Below are 25,132 nucleotides of genomic sequence, written 5' to 3' on the forward strand. Positions count from 1 at the left end.
CCTTCGACCAAGCCGACCACCCCGACCACGTGCCGAGCCCGGGGAAATACCCGCTCGTCGTCGACCCCGTCATCGGCGATGTCAGGCTCACCAAGGTCCTTATGGACGGAGGCAGTAGCCTCAACATCATCTACGCCGAGACCCTCGGGCTCCTGCGTGTCGATCTGTCCTCCGTCCGAGCAGGCGCTGCGCCCTTCCACGGGATCATTCCCGGGAAGCGCGTCCAGCCCCTCGGACAACTCGACCTTCCCATCTGCTTCGGAACACCCTCCAACTTCCGAAGGGAGACCCTGACGTTCGAGGTGGTCGGGTTCCGAGGAACCTACCACGCGGTACTGGGAAGACCATGCTACGCGAAGTTCATGGTCGTCCCCAACTACACCTACCTGAAGCTCAAGATGCCGGGCCCCAACGGGGTCATCACCGTTGGCCCCACGTACAAACACGCGTTCGAATGCGACGTGGAGTGCGTGGAGTACGCCGAGGCCCTCGCCGAGTCTGAGGCCCTCATCGCTGACTTGGAAAGCCTCTCTAAGGAGGTGCCAGACGTGAAACGTCATGCCGGCAACTTCGAGCCAGTGGAGACGGTTAAGGCCGTCCCCCTCGACCCCAGCGGCGACGCCTCCAAGCAGATCCGGATCGGCTCTGGGCTCGATCCCAAATAGGAAGCAGTGCTCATCGACTTCCTCCGCGCGAACACCGACGTCTTCGCGTGGAGTCCCTCGGACATGCCCGACATACCGAGGGATGTCGCCGAGCACTCGCTGGATATTCGGGCCGGAGCCCGACCCGTCAAGCAGCCTCTGCATCGATTCGACGAGGAGAAGCGCAGAGCGATAGGCGAGGAGATCCACAAGCTAATGGCGGCAGGGTTCATCAAAGAGGTATTCCATCCCGAATGGCTTGCCAACCCTGTGCATGTGAGAAATAAAGGGGGGAAATGGCGGATGTGTGTAGACTACACTGGTCTCAACAAAGCATGTCCGAAGGTTCCCTACCCTCTGCCTCGCATCGATCAAATCGTGGATTCCACTGCTGGGTGCGAAACCCTGTCTTTCCTCGATGCCTACTCAAGGTATCATCAAATCAGGATGAAAGAGTCCGACCAGCTCGCGACTTCTTTCATCACACCCTTCGGCATGTACTGCTATGTCACCATGCCGTTCGGCTTGAGGAATGCAGGCGCGACGTACCAGCGATGCATGAACCATGTGTTCGGCGAACACATTGGCCGCACGGTCGAGGCCTACGTTGATGACATCGTAGTCAAGACGAGGAAAGCTTCCGACCTCCTTTCCGACCTTAAAGTGACATTCCGATGCCTCAAGGCGAAAGGCGTCAAGCTCAATCCCGAGAAGTGCGTCTTCGGGGTGCCCCGAGGCATGCTCTTGGGGTTCATCGTCTCCGAGCGGGGCATCAAAGCCAACCTGGAGAAGATCGCAGCCATCACCAGCATGGGGCCCATCAAGGACTTGAAAGGCGTATAGAGGGTCATGGGATGTCTCGCGGCTTTGAGCCGCTTCATCTCACGCCTCGGCGAAAGAGGTCTACCTCTGTACCGCCTCTTAAGGAAGGGCGAGTGCTTCACTTGGACCCCTGAGGCCGAGGAAGCTCTCGGAAACCTGAAGGCGCTCCTCACAAAGGCGCCTATCTTGGTGCCTCCAACTGACGGAGAAGCCCTCTTGGTCTACGTCGCCGCGACCACTCAGGTGGTTAGCGCCGCGATTATGGTCGAGAGGCAAGAAGAGGGGCATGCATTGCCCGTTCAGAGGCCAGTTTACTTCGTCAGCGAGGTACTGTCCGAAACCAGGATCTGCTACCACAAGTTCAGAAGCTGCTGTATGTAGTGATCCTGACGCAGCGGAAGTTGCGACACTACTTCGAGTCTCATCCGGTAACTGTGGTGTCATCCTTCCCCCTGGGGGAGATCATCCAGTGTCGAGAGGCCTCGGGTAGGATTGCAAAGTGGGCGGTGGAAATCATGGGCGAGACAATCTCGTTCGCCCCTCGGAAGGCCATCAAGTCCCAGGTCTTGGCGGACTTCGTAGCCGAATGGGTCGACACCCAACTACCGACGGCTCCGATCCAACCGGAGCTCTGGACCATGTTTTTCGACGGGTCGTTGATGAAGACGGGAGCCGGCGCAGGCCTACTCTTCATCTCGCCCCTCGGGAAACACCTACGCTATGTGCTACGTCTCCATTTCCCGGCGTCCAACAATGTGGCTGAGTATGAGGTTCTGGTCAACGGGTTGCGGATCGCCATCGAGCTAGGGGTCCGGCGCCTCGACGCCCGTGGTGACTCGCAGCTCGTCATCGACCAAGTCATGAAGAACTCCCACTACCGCGACCCGAAGATGGAGGCCTACTGCGATAAGGTTCGGCGCTTGGAGGACAAGTTCTACGGGCTCGAGCTCAACCACATCGCTCGGCGCTACAACGAGACTGCGGACGAGCTGGCTAAAATAGCCTCGGGGCGAACAACGGTTCCCCCGGACGTCTTCTCCCGGGATCTGCATCAACCCTCCGTCAAGATCGACGACACGCCTGAGCCTGAGGCGCCCTCGGCCCAGTCTGAGGTACCCTCGGCCCCCGAGGGTGAGGCACTGCGCGTCGAGGAGGAGCGAAGCGGGGCCACGCCTGATCGAAACTGGCAGACCCCGTACCTGCAATATCTCCACCAAGGAGAGCTACCCCTCGACCGAGCCGAGGCTCGGCGGGTGGCGCGGCGCACCAAGTCGTTCGTCTTGCTGGGCGACGAGAAGGAGCTCTACCACCGCAGCCCCTCTGGCATCCTCCAGCGATGCATCTCCGTCGCCGAAGGTCAGGAACTCCTGCGAGAGATACACTCGGGGGCTTGCGGCCATCACGCAGCGCCTCGAGCCCTTGTCGGGAATGCCTTCCGACAAGGCTTCTACTGGCCGACGGCGGTGGCCGACGCCACTGGAATTGTCCGCACCTGCGAAGGGTGTCAATTCTACGCGAGGCAGACCCACCTGCCCGCTCAGGCTCTGCAGACGATACTCATCACCTCGCCTTTCGCTGTGTGGGGTCTGGATCTCGTCGGCCCCTTGCAGAAGGCACCCGGGGGCTACACGCACCTGCTGGTCGCCATCGACAAATTCTCCAAGTGGATCGAGGTCCGACCCCTGAACAGCATCAGGTCCGAGCACGCGGTGGCGTTCTTCACCAACATCATCCATCGCTTCGGGGTCCTGAACTCCATCATCACCGACAACGGCACCCAGTTCACCGGCAGAAAGTTCTTGGACTTCTGCGAGGATCACCACATCCGGGTGGACTGGGCTGCCGTGGCTCATCCCATGTCAAATGGGCAAGTAGAGCGTGCCAACGGCATGATTCTACAAGGGCTCAAGCCTCGGATCTACAACGACCTCAACAAGTTCGGCAAGCGATGGATGAAGGAACTCCCCTCGGTGGTCTGGAGCCTGAGCACAACGCCGAGCCGAGCCACGGGCTTCACGCCGTTCTTCCTAGTCTACGGGGCCGAGGCCGTCTTGCCCACAGACCTGGAATACGGCTCCCCGAGGACGAGGGCCTACAGCGATCAAAGCAACCAAGCTAGCCGAGAAGACTCGCTGGACCAGCTGGAGGAGGCACGGGACAAGGCCTTACTACACTCGGTGCGGTACCAGCAGTCCCTGCGACGCTACCACGCCCGAGGGGTCCGGTCCCGAGACCTCTAGGTGGGCGACCTGGTGCTTCGGCTACGACAAGACGCCCGAGGGAGGCACAAGCTCACGCCCCCCTAGGAGGGACCGCTCGTCATCGCCAAGGTTCTGAAGCCCGGAACGTACAAGCTGGCCAACAGTCAAGGCGAGGTCTACGGCAACGCTTGGAACATTCAACAGCTACGTCGCTTCTACCCTTAAGATGTTTTCAAGTTGTTCATATACCTTGCACCCACGCAAAGTTTAGTCATCAAGGAAGGGTCGGCCTCGCCTCGGCAAAGCCCGACCCTCCCTCGGGGGCTAAAAGGGGGGGAACCCCCTCTGCGTCGAAATTTTCCTCGAAAAAAGATCTTTTCTGCCAGAATGACTTTCGTGCTTTTTGACTACTTCGAAAAGTGGATCCTGAAAACGACGGAGTACACGTAAGCAGCCAAGGCTGACCGAACCGAGGGACTCCTACGCCTCTGGGATACGGATACCTCACTCATCACCTTTTGCGATAAGTAACTCACGTTCGGATAAGTGATTCCGCGGACCGAACAAGTCTTCACGTTCGGAAGCTCTTCTGCCGAAGCGATCCTTCGAGCCTTCTCGACTGGGTCGGTGACAGAGCCCCATGGACGGGTAAGAGTGCGCGTAAGCGGCAAGGCCGACCGAGCCGAGGGACTCCTACGCCTCCGGGATACGGATACCTCACTCATCACCTTCCGCGAGAAGCAACTCTCGCTCGCACAAACATCCCTGTTACCGACAAAAAAGTCCAGATACTCGAAACAGGAGGAAAATAGACGCAGCTTTACAACACAGCGAGGGTGTGTTTTGGCCTCGGCGGCCGCAGGAGACACACGCTACAAGACAATCCGATCATGCAGGTTCGGGTCTTGACGCTGGAAGGGGGCAGCAGCACCCTCGGCATCGACGACACCTTCGGCGAGGTCCGACCTGGCCTCGGACGGCGACACGGTCCGAGGATCTCCACTCTAAAGGACAACGTCATCACCGTGCCCGGGCAATCGCTGCTAGGGTCTTCTTTGGGAATCCGACCCGAGCAGGCGGCTCGGCCGGTCACCCCGGGGCCTCGGCCAGCCGTCCTCCAAGGGCGTCAGCCCGACCCGAGGCCTCGGCTGGTCAACTCCGGTGTCGGTCCCGCTAATGGACGACCCGGCTAGGCTCCGGCCAACCAGGTTTCCTTTTCGAGCCAACTCTGCCCCTGTTCGTGCTGATACCGCTACCCCTGGCCTCGGCTCATCGAAGAGCGGCCAAGGGGTCCCTTTAACTAAGCTAGAGAAGCCTCGGACAACAAGGCCGACCGAGCCGAGGGACTCCTACGCCTCCGGGATACGGATACCTCACTCGTCACCTTTATACAGGGCGACTCACGCTTGGTGAAGTGGTTCAGACAACCAACATGCGAGTCTTAGTGCTCGAAAATGAGGAAAAAACACGGCTCCGTGCCAAAGTTACATACATGTTCAGGCCTCGACAGCCACAATGAACAAAAACTCTGGCATTCGAAGCGCCATTACAGACGGAACTCTGGTTCCGTCCCCACGGGTATGTACAACCTCCACATCGGGGAGCCTGCGGGGCGACGAGCACCGAGGGGCCCGCCAGCGACCTCCGCAGCAGCAGCTATGGTCCCGGGACGGACACGGCCGCCGGAGGGCTCTCGTTCGCGTTCCCGCTCAAGGGACGCGAACCAGCTATTAAAGCCAAAGAGCGGGCCGCTCCAAAGCGCACCGGCAGGTCCTCGTCCCTGTCCTCGCCACGAAAGCGAGGAAGAGGGCGGAATGTTGCATCCTAGCTGGGCAGCAACAGTTCGCCTTCCCCGGCATGGCTGGAGGACGTCTCCTCCGCAGAGCTGGAGGATGGTTGCCACCACCAGAAGCTGGAAGAAGAGGTGGCCCGCCGGCCCACGCGGGAGGTCGAGCCCCGGCTCGCCTCGCTCCCCGCCCCAGCGAGTATGACGAACACCCTCGAGGCTGAGGGCGGGACCAAGATCACAGCCCGGCTTGCCTCTCCCCATCCAGGGGCTGGAGGTCACCGTTTTGGGTGACCACCAGCGGAGGGGTGCAACCGGGCTATGTGATGAAAATCCTTGAAGCCGAACGACGGCTGAAAGGTACCAACTCCCACGGAGTTGTGTTCCTCCAACGATGAGGCGGAAAGACGGCGGGTATCCCCCATCCGGGGGCTTGGAAGGTGGAAAGACACGATGCATAAGGGAGCGCGAAGACATGGTCGCCTTCCAAAGGGGGTCGCCCTCCTTTTAAAGGCGACTCTCCCTACTTGCGCCCCCAACCGTCGCGGGCTGAGTCTTCTCCAACACACTCCAAGGTCCTCCCCTACGGCGCGGGGGCTGGGTCCCACACGTCATGCAAACCGGCTCAGAGCAGAAGAAGCCAAACCGCCGTGCGCGGTGCGCACAACCGCCCAGCGGTTACAAGTGACCCTCCACTTTTGCCCAGACCAACGGGCGAAAGGGGCGGGCAGCCATGCAGGCGGCATGCAACCGCGCCAAGTGGGCGCGCTTCTCCGACTCCCAACATGCCCAGCATGGAGGCCCAGGCCCACGCGTCATGCAACCGGCGCGCCGAATGCTTCGTGCATGCAACTGCACCTCCACTTGCGCCACCACCGCGCCTCCTCGACTGCGGAACCAGTACCGCGACTCGAGGCGACCCAGCGCACGACCCAGCAGCGCCAGCCTGGCGCGGCGGTCAGTGCGGCCAAAAATGGGCCGGCAGTAATGACGGTGGCAGGCGGGCAGGAGCAGCAGTCACGTCGTCAGCCAAGCTCACGTCCCATCCGGGGGCAGCGAGAGAACCCTCTCTCACGACGTGAAGACAACGCGCCCGTGTTCCGTTCCTCGAACGGCTCACGCACGCGCAGCGATCGCCCCGCGAACCACTCGCCCCGTCGCATTAACTCCGCGGCGGGACAGGCGGCGCCTCTGGCAGGAGAAGCAGGCGACGCTTCGCCTTCGCCATAATAACCGCGTTAAAAAAGGTACGCCGCGTCGTTCGATTTCGCATCCTTTTCCTTTTTTCCTCTTTCTCTCTCTTGCAACAGGGACCGGGAAAGGGGGATACCCCGAAAAGGATCCTTCCCCGTGAAGGAACCAGGCTCCGAGCCTCCCTACTGATCAGAGGTTCGAAGGCTGGCCCCCGGAAGAGTTCGACAGCCGCCTCAGATCGCGTGGGCCCTACACCCACTACTGGTCAGAGGTTCGAAGGTCGGCCCCTCGGAAGGGTTCCACGGCCGCCTCAGGCTACTCGGGCTTCGCGCCCATTACTGATCAGGGGTTCGAAGGCTAGCCCCCGAAGGGTTCACAGCCGCCTCAGACGCCGAGCGAGGGATGACCATGGGTACGTTCGATACATAACCAAGGCTCGGGCTGCGCTCCCGAGGTACCCTAGGACATTTCCGAGACCAGCGGGAACGATCTTGTAACGGAATCCCATCAGAGGGAGGCATCGAGCCCTCGGACCCCGTCGCCAGGGGATCGGGTCCGGCAGATCACCCGCAGGTACTTTTGGGCGTGCCCCTAGGCCCCTAGCCGACCCCTAACGAACGGGGCATGGACGTCCACTCGGATTACCCGCTTGCAGCTCACCGGAGACACCATGTTCGGCGCCCATCGAGGGCAACATGGCAGTTTCCCCCCTCCTCCTTGCGGAAAGGCGACGCAGGGGCGTATGTAAAAAAGCCGAGTCTGTCCCTGATCACCCTCTCGCCTTGTGCAGAGGCTCGAGGGCTGCTCTCGCAAACCCGGCTCCGGCCGAACCATTGACAGCGTCAACATACCAGCCCGAGAACTTGAGACCCGACCGTACACCCGGGCTACGGCCAGCTCGCATGAGGGAACAACCAGACCAGCCGAAGCATTACGCGAGGCATTAAGACCTCGAAGGAGTGAAACCACTCCTCCGAGGCCTCGGGGGCTACACCCGGCGGGTGCGCTCGCGCGCACCCACCGGAACAAAACGCAACCGAGAAAGGCTGGTCCCCTTGCAAAAAAGTGCGATGAAAGCCTCCAAGCGAGTGCTAACACTCCCTTCGAGGCTCGGGGGCTACTGTCGGGGACCATAATTAGGGGTACCCTCAAGGCTCCTGATTCTCAGCTGGTAACCCCCATCAGCATAAAGCTGCAAAGGCCTGATGGGTGCGATTAAGTCAGGGATCAGTCCATTCGAGCGACTCGATCACGCCTCGCCCGAGCCTAGCCTCGGACAAGGGCAGCCGACCCCGGAGGATTTTCCGTCTCGCCCGAGGCCCCCCTCCAACGGCGAACATATTTCTGGCTCGCCCGAGGCCCTACCTTCGCTAAGAAGCAACCCTGACCAAATCGCCGCACCAACCGACCAAATCGCAGGAGCATTTAATGCAAAGGTGGCCTGACACCTTTATCCTGACGCGCGCCCCCAGCCGGCAGAGCCGAAGTGATCGCCGTCACTTTGCCGCTCCACTGACCGACCTGACAGAAGGACAGTGCCGCCTGCGCCACTCCGACTGCGGTGCCACTTGACAGAGTGAAACTGACAGGCAGTCAGGCCCTGCCGAAGGCGTCATAGGAAGCTCCGCTCCGCCCGACCCAGGGTTCAGACTCGGGCTCAGCCCCGGAAGACGGCGAACTCCGCTCTGCCCGACCCAGGGCTCGGACTCGGGCTCAGCCCCGGAAGACGGCGAACTCCGCTCCGCCCGACCCAGGGCTCGGACTTGGGCTCAACCCCAGAAGACGGCGAACTCCGCTCCGCCCGACCCAGGGCTCGGACTTGGGCTCAGCCCAAGAAGACGACGAACTCCGCCTCGCCCAACCTAGGGCACGGATCAGCCACGTCAACAGGAGGCGCCATCATCACCCTGCCCCGAGCTGACTCGGGCCGCAGGGAACAAGACCGACGTCCCATCTGGCTAGCTCCGCCAGATAGGCAATGATGGCGCCCCGCGTACTCTGTGACGACGGCGGCTCTCAGCCCCCTTACGGAAGCAAGAGGACGTCGGCAAGGATTCAACCGCTCCGACAGTTGTCCCTCCGCCAGGCTCCATCGCTCCTCCGACGGCCACGACATCACACCAGCTGGGTGCCAAAATCTCTCCGGCTGCCACAACGGCATGTACTTAGGGCGCTAGCTCTCCTCCGCTAGACACGTAGCACTCTGCTACACCCCCCATTGTACACCTGGATCCTCTCCTTACGCCTATAAAAGGAAGGACCAGGGCCCTCTTAGAGAGGGTTGGCCGCGCGGGGACGAGGACGGGACAGGCGCTCGCTTGGAGCCGCTCGCTCCCTCTCCCGCGTGGACGCTTGTAACCCCCTACTGCAAGCGCACCCGACCTGGGCGCGTGACGAACACGAAGGCCACGGGATTCCCATCTCTCTCACGCCGGTCTCCGGCCGCCTCGCTCTCCCCCCTTCGCGCTCGCCCTCGCGCTCGACCCATCTGGGCTGGGGCACGCGGCGACATTCACTCGTCGGCCCAGGGACCCCCCGGTCTCGAAACGCCGACAAATATCTCCGTCCACTCCAACTCCTGACAAGATATCCTCGGAGGTGATCAAGTCTACTTTGACTGACGACCACCTGACTATTTTGTATGCCTACTGTAAAACTAAGGGGCTCTACTATAAGTGTGGACTCCAATACACCAAAGGTCATTGCTACGCATACTGGTCGAGGAGATGTGGTAGTTGCTAGATATCTCAGACTCTGATGGCCAGACCGAGTCCACAACAAATGAACTGCATGATATGCTTATGTCCTAGGCAGCACTAGATAGGACAATGCACCTAAGACAATGAGATTCATGGGGTCTATTCAGGGCCTTGATATTTTGAATCTTTTGCAAATGGTTAAAGCACCATGTGCAACATTGCAACCTGTAGTAGAAAAAGCAAGGTTTGGTGATTTCTGTCTTCTATGGTTTGATTTTGTACAACATTCTCTAATGAAATCTAGTATAATCTAGCACAGGAAATGTCTTTTTGAGACCTTTGAGTTGATTATTACTTAAGTTAGCTTGAAGCTCGGGGACTACATCTGCATCACAGAAAAGAGGGGTCTGTTGACTCGGTAGAGGGAACAAATTATCAGTGGGTCTCAGACACGTAGTCAAGATTTTCAAAATTGTTCTCAAAATTGACTTGAGTCTCGGGGGCTTATGGGTGATAGATATCCCCTAGGACTTCATAACCCAAAATGGTACATGGGCCATTAAAGGGCCTGAGTGTGTCAGACAGTTAATTTCGTGGGTTACCTGATGAACTCAAACCTAGAGACAACACATGCGAGCCAGGAACTCTATCTCGTGGGGTCACCAGTGGACTCAGACACATAGACGGTACAAGGCTTGGACTCCAAGACGTCAACGTTCGTAGCGATGTTTTCTCCGACATGGCCAACACATAGCCCTGCGTCGCAAGATAGTCGTAGCGGTTGTGTGTACATGCAGGAAGGGTGTCAGTGGGTGGTCTTGATCTCGTCTCTAGGATGCAGCGAGTGGGGGTCCCCTACATAGACGTCGAGCAGACGGTAGTCGATGCATTTATTGTTCTATTCCTCATACACTATATAACCTCAATAAAAGAGAAAAATCATCCACGTAGCATACATGACTAGGGTTACGGCTCCCAGCGGCCTGAACTTGTCTAAATCCCTATGTTCAGTCGTATTGATCACGAGCTACGATCGATCTCGCCACCACCAAAAAACAATGTGTGATACACCTAGTAATGTGTTGCTGGTTCTAAACACCGACACTTTCTTACCAAAAAACTATTTTTACATCTTTTGTTATTAAATTATTTACTATATCAGCTAAATGCTTAAGTGCTGACTAAATTTTAGTTCATGTCACATCAAACATTTAAATGTTAATTATAAGTATTAAATATAGACTTTAATTAGATTTAGTAAATATGTCTCGTTTTTTAATCTTCATAATTAGTTTATAATTAGACTATATTTAATATCGGTAATTATTATTCGAACTTTTGATTGACAGTGACTAAACTTTAGATGGGTGTAAAAAACACCCCCAATCGGTAGAGTAAAAGGTTTCTTTTGTACCGTGAATACCCTTGCACCAGTGTGCATTGCCGTGCATTACCAAATTCCGTCCGATAAACTAATAAACAGGTGGCCACTGTATCAACAGGTACTCACATGTCAGCCAATAAGTACTGTACCTGTATGGCTGGTTGCCACTGTTTCAAGTCAGCCAGCAGCAACCTATTCCTGCTCGACCGTACAGTCCTCGTAGACTAGCTGGCCACTTTCTCCGCTTCCCGCTGAACCTACTCGACCGCCAGATCCCCACGCCACGCTCCCATCACCAATTCACCACCATCGTCCATAGCCTCCTCCCGCTTGAAGTACCCCGTGCTGGAGTCCAAGAACCCGCCCTCGAGGCCCAGGTACCGCTTCTCCCCCTCTCACTGGTCACCACACACCACACTACTGAGTCCAGACCACGGCCAACGCGGCAGGTGGAGACATGGGATGTTGCTTCAGCAAGAAGCGCAAGACCCGTCCGGTGGCCGGAGCCTCTGCCTTCCCGCACCGGTGCGAGCCCGAGGACCGCGACCCGCCGTCGCCAGAGGAGACGGTCAAGGAGGTGCTCTCGGAGACACCGAACACTAAGCCGAGGGCCGAGTCGAAGCTCGTCGGCAATGGCGTCGTCCCCGCCGCGGACGAGCGGGAATTGGAGAAGGCCAAGAAGCAGGACAGCGTCGACGCCGCGGTGAGCGACCTCGGCAGCTGCGTGTCGCTCTCGCTCGCCACCGACGAGCGGTCCGAGGCGGTGTCGGAGTCCTCGGTCGCCACCAGCTCGGTGACCGGTCCGGAGCGGTCGCCCGGGAGGAAGCCGGCCAGGAGGCGCCCGGTCTCCGTCGATCTGGGGCCAGCGCGGCGCGCCCACGCCGCCGCCGCGGCCTCCTACGGCGTCCGCTCCCGCAGCGCGCGAGCGTCGGCGTCCCCGCCGCCGCGGCACGTGCCACGGGACCGCTCCGTCCGGCGTTCGCCGTCGCCGGCGGCCAATCGGCCGTCCTCTGAGCGCCGCAGAGCCGCCAGCCCAGCTGCGCCCGTGCAGCGGAAGCCGCCTGTCCCGGCAAGTCCGGCCGGCCGCGTCTCGCCGCGGCGGGCACAGGAAGCAGCAACTCCTCCGCGTTCCGCCACCCCGCCGTCGCCGCCGGAAGACGACGCCGTCACCGCGGCAAGTGAGCCCAGCACCCCGGACGGCAGCGCGGGTGGCGATGTTGAAGGTGGCCACGGCGGCGGCGGCGACGACGGGAAAGAGTCGTTGGAGAACCCGCTAGTGTCATTGGAATGTTTCATCTTCCTGTAGCGCTGCGCTGGTGCAGTGATGTGATCTCTCGCGCCATTCCCCTTCGAAAGCCTTGGGCTAGCTAATCGGGTTTAGTCTGTTTAGATGCTAGCGCAGCAGTTAGTTGTAGCCTTGTAGGGGGCATGGTGATTCAGCGACCTTCCGTTAACTTTGACTTTTCAGAGCCGTGTCTGACGATGTGCTTTGGCTTTTGGCGTCCTATATTGCAGAGATGTTTCTGTAATCGTCATGTCTTTTACTCTGACCCTACTCCTCCATTTCACCTACAATTAAGGCCCTCCTCAAACTATGGCGGCATACAAATTCATGCGAATTTCAGGGGAGATCCACACAAGCTGCATCCCAAGCTAGTCCGAGAAGTGCCATCACCTCTCGCTTGCTTTGCTTCCAATGGCTTCCCATGTCACACAGACATCGGATGCTTCAGCTCTCGTAGCACGTTGCCACCCACCGACGTTTCATTCAGGGACAGCAGAGGAGCAGGTAACCTTTATGACCCCGTCAGATTCGTCAAGAATCAGATCGGCGCCGACAACGAGCTCATCCATCTAGGAAATGGTCCACTAGATCTGCTCATTCCCTCGCCTTGACATTGACCCGCATCCGAGGGGAATGTGCGGTCGAGGCGGCTTTTTTTTTTTGGCGAGGCGGGCTCATTCCCTCTGCAAGGTCGCGTGCGCCGCGTTGGCACTGCACACGCGCTGGCGAGGCCGCGCGGGGAGGCTTGGATTGGATCACGAGACCGCACACGAGGCTGTTTGGTTCAGCTTTTTTCTGAGCAGCTTTTCTGAAAATCTGGCTGTGAGAAAAATCTGACTGTAGGGAGAATCTGAGTATCATTACGATTAAGTGTGGAGAAAGATAAAGTTGTTCATAGGGCTCAGGATCTAGAAAGTGACGGATTCGTACTATTACAACGACTCAATCGATTATGTGTTTATGTTGATTTTGGATGGTTTTTGTCCCAACAAATTTTATCTAGAAAGTGCATCCCACAGCTCTTTCCCTGTGGGAAGGATGATATAGCTTTTCTGGAATTTAGTATCCAATGCGCTAATTATTGCTCCTCGAAAGAGGTTGTCTTCAGCCTTAAACTTAGCCTCATCCTCAGGAGGTAAGTTTGCAGGCTTGCCCTCAGCGGCATGAAAACAAGACATTGCAGTTAGCCACAATTCCATTTTAGCTTTCCATATCAAGAAGTTTTTACCATCAAAAGGATCAGGCTTTAGTACAGCAGCAAAACCTCTGACAGAAAAATGCCTAACATTAGGTTTTTGGATTGTTAGAAATATAGGCATTTTCCGTATTATTTTAATTCCATAAATTAACATTATGATGATGACATATAAAATATGTTTAATCATAGAAATCATTATCTCAAATATATCCATAACAATATGGATCAAGAGAACATGAAGCATATGAGTCATATAAATATAATAAGCAAATAAACATGGAACATGTATTATTATGGAACAACTGAAAACAAACAGATAGCAACATAAACAGCATGACTGTAAAATTAAGACAAACAGATTTATCATATTACTAGTATGATCAGGCATCAGACACGTCATGATATAATACGACAAAACAGATTGGATAAATGTATGGCTATAAATAAAACAGCAGATAGGAACATATATAATTTGCAGAATGAAAAACAGTAGAGAGATGAATTGATCATACCCAGCCATGCGCTCCGAGGATCTAGATCCTTGTCCAACTTCACTTGTCATGTCGGCAGGAAGAAGACTTTGGGCAGTCGCGAAGACGCTCCCCAAAAACCTAATTGCCGATCCCTCGTGCAAGGTCTCGAACGGCAAGGGCTCCGGAGGCACCTGCCCTCTCGCTTCTCTGTGCGCGCAGAGTCACGAGATGGAAATACCCTCACTCGGCTGCTGGACTGTGTTCTGAAAGTGTTTTCTCGTGTGTTCCGAGTGACAGGGGTGCTCCTCTATTTAACCTCTCGCAGAGGGAAGCTGAAGGAGAAAGGTCGCCGAGTCACGCCAAGAGTCGGCCAGCTCTAGCCGAGTTATGCCATGAGTCGGCCAGCTCTCGCCGAGTCACGCCATAAGTCGGCAGCTGAAGGAGAAGGGTCACTCGGCTGGCTGACGAAGAGACTGGGTCACTCGGCAGACGAAGAGACAGGGTCACTCGGCTGACGCGGTTAGTGAGTGCTAAAAATTAACACAACCACACCACGCCCGCTCGCCTGCCTGCCTGCCTGCCTGCCACGCCACGCCACGCCACGCCACGCCCGGCCCGGCCCGGCCGGCGGCGGCGACGCGCGCGCGCGCGTGTGGCACGCCCTTGTCCATTTCTTGACTTCTCAAGTTAAGTGGAATAAATCCCACCATATAAGTCAAGGCAAAAGACCCTTGGACTTCTAATGTGGTACTATTGGTATTCTCCACCATTACACACCATAGAGTTTATTCAATAAATGGGCCAAGCCCATAAAAGATCCAACAATCCCCACCAAACTCTAGGGTTTGTAATGATGTAGTATCAGAATCACAATCCTTTGATATACCAGTGTTTCGATGGAGACTGTTAAGTTGAACATCCATCTAGAATAAGAGTTTCACTTATTCACAACTGAACAATGGACTATGCCTTGAATTGACAGTTTTGTGCGAAATAAGATTCACTCAAATCCTTTGTTGATACTAGGCTGCAGAAGAGTATTCCCGCTGTTTAGAAGCATATAAGTCACACTTCAGTGCCTTTCATGAGTATTTAGGGATTACCCAAATCCCATAGACTGTGACTAGCAGTCTGACTCATATAGGTGTATTCCTCAGAAGATGTTCTGTAGGACAACATCTCACCTTTATAAGACTCTTGGAATACATTAAGGTAAAAACCATCCTGCCTTACAGATAGGAAAGATGTGCATCAGAAATGAGTTAAAGAAGGGATCTTTCCTCACAATCTACTCCTAGCTTGTTTCTCCACTCTACTTCACGGGATCTCCAATCACATAGAGCAGGTTACCACTAGAGTAGATCTCACATGGGTCTCATACCCATTTCCCTCGATGCACTTTCTATCACATTGCGTGATAGACCCTTAGTGAATTGATCTGCCAGATTATTTGATGTGTGGACATAATCCACAGTTATAACTCCGGAGTTTTTCAACTTTCTGACAGATTTCAATCTCCTCTTAACATGCCTTGTAGACTTCATGTTATTCCTAGAACTGTTAACCTTTGTAATCACCGTTTGGTTGTCACAGTTCATGGAAATAGCCGGTATCGGTTTTTCAACTACCGGTAAGTCCAATAGGAAATCACGAAGCCACTCGGCCTCAGCCCCAGCAGTGTCTAATGCTGCGAGTTCTGCTTCCATTGTAGACTTCGTTAAGATAGTCTGCTTGCAAGACTTCCAGGAAACAGCGCCACCTCCAAACAGAAACACATATCCGCTTGTGGCATAAAGCTCATCAGCATCAGAAATCCAGTTGGCATCACAATAGCCTTCCAGCACTTTTGGGTTTCCGGTATAATGAATACCGTATGTCATAGTACCTTTCAAATACCGCAACACTCTCTCAAGAGCACGCCAGTGATCATCTCCTGGTTTCGACACAAACCGACTTAGCTTACTCACAACATAAGAGATGTCTGGCCTTGTTGCACTTGCAAGGTACATGAGCGAGCCAATGATCTGGGAGTATGTCATTTGATCCCTTGCTATTCTCCGATTCTTTCTTAATAGCACACTGGGGTCATAAGGTGTTGGAGCAGGATCACAGTCACTAAAACCAAAGCGACTCAATACCTTTTCCACATAATGGGATTGTAACAGAGTTACCCCACCATCAGCCTCTCTAACAAGCTTGATGTTTAAAATGACATCAGCCTCTCCCAAATCTTTCATCTCGAAATTGCTCGATAGAAGATTTTTAACTTTCTCAATCACATTGAGATTTGATCCAAAGATCAAAATGTCATCAACATAAAGGCACAGCATAACAGACTCACCCCTACCATACCGATAGTATACACACGTGTCAGATTCATTTACAACAAAGCCAGCTGTTGTAAGAGTATTATCAAATTTTTCATGCCATTGCTTAGGTGCTTGTTTTAGGCCATACAATGATTTTATCAACCTGCACACCTTGTTCTCTTGACCATCCGCAATAAACCCCTCTGGCTGATCCATATAGATCTCCTCATCCAACTCTCCATTTAGGAAAGCTGTCTTAACATCCATCTGATGAATGATAAGACCATAAGTGGCTGCCACGGCTATTAATGTGCGAATTGTAGTCAATCGAGCCACTGGTGAGTAGGTATCAAAGAAATCTTCACCCTCCTTTTGGGTATAACCTTTGGCCACAAGCCTTGCCTTGTACCTCTCAATTGTACCATCAGGCCTAAGCTTTTTCTTGAAGATCCATTTGCAACCTATAGGTTGACAACCATAAGGACGGTCAACGACCTCCCAAGTTCCATTAGACATAATAGATTCCATCTCACTCCTTACTGCTTCCTTCCATAAGTCAGCATCAGGAGAGGAATATGCCTCACTAATGGTAGTTGGTGTGTCTTCCACAAGGTACACTATAAAGTCATTACCAAAGGATTTTGCAACCCTCTGTCTCTTGCTCTTTCGAGTGACTATAGTGTCATCCTCCTCAGGGATGTGCACGTGAGAATCCTCAGCATGATCTATAGGAATCGACAGTTCGTGCTCATGGGGAATTATAGTCTCGTGACTTATATCACTAGGTGTATTCTTCATGGGAAACTCATTCTCAAAGAATGTTGCGTCTCTTGATTCCATGATAGTATCAACATACATATCAGGCACATCAGATTTTATAATTAAGAACCTATACCCAGTGCTGTGAAAAGAGTATCCAAGGAATACACAATCAACAGTTTTAGGCCCAAGTTTACGCTTTTTGTTGATTGGCACATTCACTTTAGCCAAACAACCCCAAGTGCGCAAATATGAGAGATTTAATCTTCTCTTTTCCCATTCCTCAAATGGAGTGATCTCTTTGTTCTTTGTTGGAACTCTATTCAGGACATGACATGCCGTCAAAATCGCCTCACCCCACCATGCCTTGGATAATCCCGCTGTACTCAACATGGCATTCACCAAATCTGTTAGAGTGCGGTTTTTCCTTTCAGCAATCCCATTGGATTGTGATGAGAATGGCGGTGTCCTCTCATGAATAATACCATGTTCCACGCAGAACTCATCGAACACATTAGAGAAATATTCTCCACCTCGATCAGACCTTAACCGTTTTATTTTCCTCTCAAGTTGGTTCTCAACTTCAGCTTTATAGGCCTTAAAATAATTGAACGCTTCATCTTTTGTTTTTATGAGATACACATAACAAAATCTAGTGGAGTCATCTATAAAAGTGAGAAAGTATCTTTTACCACATTTGGTCAAAATTCCATTCATCTCGCACAGATCAGAATGAATAAGTTCTAGAGGTGCCAAACTCCTCGCCTCAGCAGCCTTGTGTGGCTTGCGGGGTTGTTTTGATTCAACACACACATGGCACTTAGACTTTTTGACCAAGTTAAATTTAGGAATTAAATTTATATTTGCTAACCGCATAAGACAGCCAAAGCTTGCATGACAAAACCGTGAATGCCATAAATCTGACTCATCAGAAGAATTAACAGAATTCACCAGTTTATTACACACATCATGCAGTGATAAGCGGAACAAGCCTCCGCAATCATATCCTTTACCAACAAAGGTACCATGTTTCGACACAACACATTTATTAGACTCAAGAACAACTTTATATCCATCTCGACATAGCATCGAAGCGCTAACGAGATTCTTCTTGATAGAGGGCACATGCTGCACGCTCTTCAATGGCACCGTCTTTCCCGAAGTAAACTTCAGAATGACCGTACCGACACCAAGAACATGAGCACGCGACCCATTTCCCATCAACAAGGCGCCAGACCTCCCGACCTGGTAGGAAGTGAACATAGAGGCATCAACACACACATGAATGTTTGCACCACTGTCCATCCACCACTCAGGTGAATTACAGACTGAAAGAACAAATGGTAAAGAATTACCATACCCAGATGTTCCTTCTTCAGTTTCAGTGGTTACAACATTAGCTGATTTCTTGTCTTGAGTGAACTTGCGATCAGGGCACTCTCTTGCCCAGTGTTGATCACTGCCACAGACAAAGCAACCTCCCTTTCCCTTGTTATTGTTGTTCTTCTTTTTAAATTGTGCTGTATGAACAGGTTTATTCGCGTTCTCTTGTTTGTTCTGGTTTTTCTTCTTGTTAAACTTGCGGAAGTTTCTCTTCTGCACCACATTAGCAGTAGAGGTCTCAACACCTTTTCCATTGTCCTTTGTTCTAGCCCTTTCCTCAACATCAAGAGTACCAATGAGCTCTTCAACATTGAACTCTTGTCTCTTATGTTTGAGAGAGGTAGCAAAATCCTTCCAAGAAGGTGGTAACTTGGCGATTATACCGCCAGCCACAAACTTGTCAGGCAAAGGACAAGGAAAAAGTTCGAGTTCCTTAGCTAGTGCCTGAAACTCATGAGCTTGTTCCACTACAGATCGGTTCTCAACCATCTTGTAGTCATACAGCTGCTCCATGAGATACAGCTCGCTACCAGCGTCAGTTACTCCAAACTTTCCGACAAGTGCATCCCACAGCTCTTTCCCTGTGGGAAGGATGATATAGCTTTTCTGGAATTTAGTATCCAATGCGCTAATTACTGCTCCTCGAAAGAGGTTGTCTTCAGCCTTAAACTTAGCCTCATCCTCAGGAGGTAAGTTTGCAGGCTTGCCCTCAGCGGCATGAAAACAAGACATTGCAGTTAGCCACAATTCCATTTTAGCTTTCCATATCAAGAAGTTTTTACCATCAAAAGGATCAGGCTTTAGTACAGCAGCAAAACCTCTGACAGAAAAATGCCTAACATTAGGTTTTTGGATTGTTAGAAATATAGGCATTTTCCGTATTATTTTAATTCCATAAATTAACATTATGATGATGACATATAAAATATGTTTAACCATAGAAATCATTATCTCAAATATATCCATAACAATATGGATCAAGAGAACATGAAGCATATGAGTCATATAAATATAATAAGCAAATAAACATGGAACATGTATTATTATGGAACAACTGAAAACAAACAGATAGCAACATAAACAGCATGACTGTAAAATTAAGACAAACAGATTTATCATATTACTAGTATGATCAGGCATCAGACACGTCATGATATAATACGACAAAACAGATTGGATAAATGTATGGCTATAAATAAAACAGCAGATAGGAACATATATAATTTGCAGAATGAAAAACAGTAGAGAGATGAATTGATCATACCCAGCCATGCGCTCCGAGGATCTAGATCCTTGTCCAACTTCACTTGTCATGTCAGCAGGAAGAAGACTTTGGGCAGTCGCGAAGACGCTCCCCAAAAACCTAATTGCCGATCCCTCGTGCAAGGTCTCGAACGGCAAGGGCTCCGGAGGCACCTGCCCTCTCGCTTCTCTGTGCGCGCAGAGTCACGAGATGGAAATACCCTCACTCGGCTGCTGGACTGTGTTCTGAAAGTGTTTTCTCGTGTGTTCCGAGTGACAGGGGTGCTCCTCTATTTAACCTCTCGCAGAGGGAAGCTGAAGGAGAAAGGTCGCCGAGTCACGCCAAGAGTCGGCCAGCTCTTGCCGAGTTATGCCATGAGTCGGCCAGCTCTCGCCGAGTCACGCCATAAGTCGGCAGCTGAAGGAGAAGGGTCACTCGGCTGGCTGACGAAGAGACTGGGTCACTCGGCAGACGAAGAGACAGGGTCACTCGGCTGACGCGGTTAGTGAGTGCTAAAAATTAACACAACCACACCACGCCCGCTCGCCTGCCTGCCTGCCTGCCTGCCTGCCTGCCTGCCTGCCTGCCACGCCACGCCACGCCCGGCCCGGCCCGGCCTGGCCCGGCCCGGCCTGGCCGGCGGCGGCGGCGGCGCGCGCGCGCGCGTGTGGCACGCCCTTGTCCATTTCTTGACTTCTCAAGTTAAGTGGAATAAATCCCACCATATAAGTCAAGGCAAAAGACCCTTGGACTTCCAATGTGGTACTATTGGTATTCTCCACCATTACACACCATAGAGTTTATTCAATAAATGGGCCAAGCCCATAAAAGATCCAACAATCCCCACCAAACTCTAGGGTTTGTAATGATGTAGTATCAGAATCACAATCCTTTGATATACCAGTGTTTCGATGGAGACTGTTAAGTTGAACATCCATCTAGAATAAGAGTTTCACTTATTCACAACTGAACAATGGACTATGCCTTGAATTGACAGTTTTGTGCGAAATAAGATTCACTCAAATCCTTTGCTGATACTAGGCTGCAGAAGAGTATTCCCGCTGTTTAGAAGCATATAAGTCACACTTCAGTGCCTTTCATGAGTATTTAGGGATTACCCAAATCCCATAGACTGTGACTAGCAGTCTGACTCATATAGGTGTATTCCTCAGAAGATGTTCTGTAGGACAACATCTCACCTTTATAAGACTCTTGGAATACATTAAGGTAAAAACCATCCTGCCTTACATATAGGAAAGATGTGCATCAGAAATGAGTTAAAGAAGGGATCTTTCCTCACAATCTACTCCTAGCTTGTTTCTCCACTCTACTTCACGGGATCTCCGATCACATAGAGCAGGTTACCACTAGAGTAGATCTCACATGGGTCTCATACCCATTTCCCTCGATGCACTTTCTATCACATTGCGTGATAGACCCTTAGTGAATTGATCTGCCAGATTATTTGATGTGTGGACATAATCCACAGTTATAACTCCGGAGTTTTTCAACTTTCTGACAGATTTCAATCTCCTCTTAACATGCCTTGTAGACTTCATGTTATTCCTAGAACTGTTAACCTTTGTAATCACCGTTTGGTTGTCACAGTTCATGGAAATAGCCGGTATCGGTTTTTCAACTACCGGTAAGTCCAATAGGAAATCACGAAGCCACTCGGCCTCAGCCCCAGCAGTGTCTAATGCTGCGAGTTCTGCTTCCATTGTAGACTTCGTTAAGATAGTCTGCTTGCAAGACTTCCAGGAAACAGCGCCACCTCCAAACAGAAACACATATCCGCTTGTGGCATAAAGCTCATCAGCATCAGAAATCCAGTTGGCATCACAATAGCCTTCCAGCACTTTTGGGTTTCCGGTATAATGAATACCGTATGTCATAGTACCTTTCAAATACCGCAACACTCTCTCAAGAGCACGCCAGTGATCATCTCCTGGTTTCGACACAAACCGACTTAGCTTACTCACAACATAAGAGATGTCTGGCCTTGTTGCACTTGCAAGGTACATGAGCGAGCCAATGATCTGGGAGTATGTCATTTGATCCCTTGCTATTCTCCGATTCTTTCTTAATAGCACACTGGGGTCATAAGGTGTTGGAGCAGGATCACAGTCACTAAAACCAAAGCGACTCAATACCTTTTCCACATAATGGGATTGTAACAGAGTTACCCCACCATCAGCCTCTCTAACAAGCTTGATGTTTAAAATGACATCAGCCTCTCCCAAATCTTTCATCTCGAAATTGCTCGATAGAAGATTTTTAACTTTCTCAATCACATTGAGATTTGATCCAAAGATCAAAATGTCATCAACATAAAGGCTGGGATGAGTCAACAAGAGACATGGTGGCACATGGCGGTGCTGGCGAACTCCATTCCATCCAGTCTCCTGCCTGGCATGCTGTCTGTCTGTGGGGCGGATTTTGGCTCTTCGCTTGATCCAATCATCAGACCGGAAGAGGTGTGCGCGTGATCGCGCCAACCAGGTCGGTTGGATCGGTGATGATTGGTGACGACTGCGCCGGCGCCGGCGACATCATCGTCATCCTCTCGGCTTTGCCTCGCTGTAATGTAGCGCGGCTCACATGGATGGACATGTCACGTGTGGGGCTTGTTTCGTCACTGCACCGGTCAGTCGGTGATTTTGAGCAGACGAGGCCGCGACTGTGTGATCACAAAGCTCCCAGCTACTGAAAGACAAAAGAGCCGTCCTAGCTGAGCGCCCGAGCGTACAAATCAGCGTCCCCTGATTTTGCGGCCGTGGGAGATCGAGAAATTGTGCGCCTCCCGTTGCAATTTTTTCCTCAAAAGAAGTGCGGCCGCTTCTTCCTCGGCCGTCCGTAGGATGCCATAAAATATGGTGAAATCTAACGCAGCCTATAAATTTTATAAATCTTTTAACAAAATACTGTTAAATTTTTTAAAAATATATCATATATCAAAGCTGATCCTGCTCGCCCTGACAATATTCTAGACTAGATTTGTCGTATAGCCACATAGTAGAGGGATAGACCGATAGAGCGTTCTAAAGTCTCTAAGTCAGCGAAGCGAGACTTCTCCGTTGCCCTTTCGCACTTTGAAATTGGCAAGACGTGCATGGTCTCAGCTAGGGATGTCAACGGATACATATACCCGTTAGGTAGTACCATTCTATATTTATACCCATGAAAAAAAATTTTACCTATCGGGTTATCCATATATGCTCGCGGGTATAAAATCTTACTCATACCCGTACCCGCGCGGATATTTTTACTCGTCGGGTAACCCGTACCCTCTAGGGAACTCTTAAATTCCAATATACCAATCACTCAAAATATTAAATAAACATACAAAAACAAGTTCAACTTCACATATAACAAATCATATGATTACATAACTTGGTATCTAGACAAATGATAGCCAGAGAACGGTTTATTTTAGCTAAGATGGGCTCTATTAGATGATTATAGTGGTATTGATGCGGGTATATGGGTAGACGGGTATGGGTAGTTCCAACTCGTACCCGTCTACTCAACGTGTAGAGGTTTTTACTCATTAATATACCCGCGGGTAGAGAAATCATCCCGTACCTGCCTTCATATCGGGTAAAACCCGTCGAATATTCGAGTTTTGGGTATCCATTGCTATCTCTAGTCTCAGCTTTGTTGGGCTCTATTTGGTCCTCTTTTATTGATGGAGAGACTTGGTAACCCACGAATTTTGTGGAGTTGGGTCATGGTCCAACAGAATCGACCACAGCGTAGTAAACCTATTTATGACTGGCTCTTGCCTCCTCTGCTTATTATTTGTCGTTTAAGACAACGACACTGTCTTTAAATATAGCTTTGACTATTTTTTTTACTAAAATATAAATACACATGTAATATATTTATACTTTTATAAAAGCACTTTTAAAGATAAATCGGTGCATATAAATATTATGTTTCAAAACTAAATAACAAAACAATTATTTGTAGTCAAATTTTTTTTTGGACTCAAACCTTATCCAAAACGATAAATAATAAGACACCAAATATGTGCGTGCCAACCTAATAATCGGAGGTTTATGAGATCATAAGTGCGAGTTAGGTCATGGTCCATCTCTAGTCTTAGGTTTGTTGGGCTCTATTTGGTGGATGCGGCTTGGCTGCTCCCCAACGCTACTCCCATGTGTGCTCCAACCAAGTGTTTAATCCTTATTTGTCCCACCACGTAATCAGCTCTCGCCCACCGTTTTGTATACCGCTTTCCTGCGCTCTCCTCCATACGGTGTTGTCTTTGGCTTTCTTCCACCTTCTTCCACCTTCTGACGCACAACAGCTCTTACTTTTCCTCTTCTACATATGCGCAGCAATCTAGCAATCTCCATGGAAAATCTACGAGCTCTTCCTTCTAACTAAGCCTGCTCACCTGATCTGGCGACACCACCAACATGCCAGCGCCCACTGCCCCACCGCCGCTAGGATTGGCCTACCACATACCCTGATTCTTCGCCTTCGTTTCCCGGCCCAGCCACTGGCCATGCGTGTCGCTCCCACACGGCCACACCCGAGCGAGCGAGCGGCGGACGGGCCGAGGCCGACCGGGACAGAGGCCACAAGCCGCATCCCCACTGGCCTCTGCATGATTTTGTCTACGACTCTACGTTGGTATGCTTTGTAATTTTTTATCTCTGTGTTGGTATGCTCTGTAATTTTTTATCTCTTTGTCTTCGTTCAGAGTTATTTGATTATTATTGATTATTGTATTGTATAGTGTACTGGTGTATAATTGGGCATAGTTCTCTTTCAGTTGAACTATACATAATTGCTAGGATTTAAAATTATGTACTGATGAATTTATGCGTGATTAGATGTAGCAGGAAGTTAGTTCCACACTCTATGTTGCTAAAGAGTACATGAAAGAAAATCTACAACTATATATGGTGAGCCTTTTTACCATGTAACATATTCTAATACCAAAACTATTAAATATCGTCAGTACATGTGGCACCATCCAACCTTAAAAAATTGTAGGAAGTTGTGCTAAATGGATTGATAGTCATGTGTTGTTGGCTGCCTTGATTTTGCTCAGATGATGCCATATGGATGTTGAATGATGGATGCGATGAAGCTATTGGAGCTGCATGGTACTCTGATATATGATTGAAATTTTGAGTGTCTGGCAGCTCTATGTGATCCTAAAAAAGTTAAAAAACAGAAAATATTAATTCCACAATAATAATAAGAGATTGAGAGGGATATGAAGTTACAACGAACTGGGATTTTACCATTGTTATGGCATGCCTTTGTGGTTGTATTGTTGGTTGCATCTGTATGAGAGGTTGGCCATCAAATTGATTTACTGTGATATCAGCATCAGTCTTCTTCCTTCGGATCCTTTTTGTTTTTTTCTCTAAACCACCAATAGGCCTTGCTGAACCTCGCATTTCTTTCGCCTTGGGTTTCATGCCTGTTGCTGTAGGTCTACCATTCTTCTTGTTTTGTTTGTCATCTAACAAAATAGTTTGAACTTATAATTAGAGACAGACAACTTGAAGAATCATAGTTGTGTGATAGAAAGTATGTACCTTGCGGTATTCACGAATTGTCCAAATCAGATTCAGACCTGATTTTCAAGATTTTCTCTATCTCTTCTGCTAAATTTTCAGCATTTTTAGTAGAAATAAAGTATGCTTCATCGGACTGTGATGCTCGAACAAATATTCTGTTGAAAATTCTGCATAGAGTGTGTCGGTACCCTGAATCAGGGGTACCC

General features: G+C 51.1%; 1 protein-coding gene and 1 long non-coding RNA gene across 3 annotated transcripts; both read left to right on the forward strand.

Annotated features, from left to right (window-relative positions):
- The first annotated feature begins 10,927 nt into the window (after window positions 1-10,927).
- LOC100285288 (uncharacterized) lies at window positions 10,928-12,259 on the forward strand. 2 transcript variants are annotated; one of them, XM_008674782.4, is made up of 2 exons: window positions 10,928-11,107; window positions 11,180-12,259. In XM_008674782.4, exon 2 carries the CDS (start codon window positions 11,188-11,190, stop codon window positions 12,034-12,036), a length of 849 nt encoding a protein of 282 aa, XP_008673004.1. In that variant the 5' UTR covers window positions 10,928-11,107; window positions 11,180-11,187; the 3' UTR covers window positions 12,037-12,259. The 2 variants fall into 2 exon arrangements, with proteins under 2 accessions (XP_008673004.1, NP_001354148.1); NM_001367219.1 differs by lacking the exon at window positions 10,928-11,107 and having other exon boundaries at window positions 11,111-12,259.
- Window positions 12,260-23,683: 11,424 nt separating this feature from the next.
- LOC109945317 (uncharacterized) lies at window positions 23,684-24,615 on the forward strand. The gene is made up of 2 exons (XR_002268460.2): window positions 23,684-24,299; window positions 24,449-24,615. It is a non-coding gene; the product is annotated as an uncharacterized lncRNA (long non-coding RNA).
- The last annotated feature ends 517 nt before the right edge of the window (window positions 24,616-25,132 follow it).

Source organism: Zea mays, chromosome 3 (genome assembly GCF_902167145.1).
Source record: "Zea mays cultivar B73 chromosome 3, Zm-B73-REFERENCE-NAM-5.0, whole genome shotgun sequence".
Taxonomy (NCBI): Eukaryota; Viridiplantae; Streptophyta; class Magnoliopsida; order Poales; family Poaceae; genus Zea; species Zea mays.

Bases quoted from the DNA above. Each gene is read 5' to 3' on its own strand.
- LOC100285288 (XM_008674782.4), top strand. From the start codon at position 11,188: ATGGGATGTTGCTTCAGCAAGAAGCGCAAGACCCGTCCGGTGGCCGGA.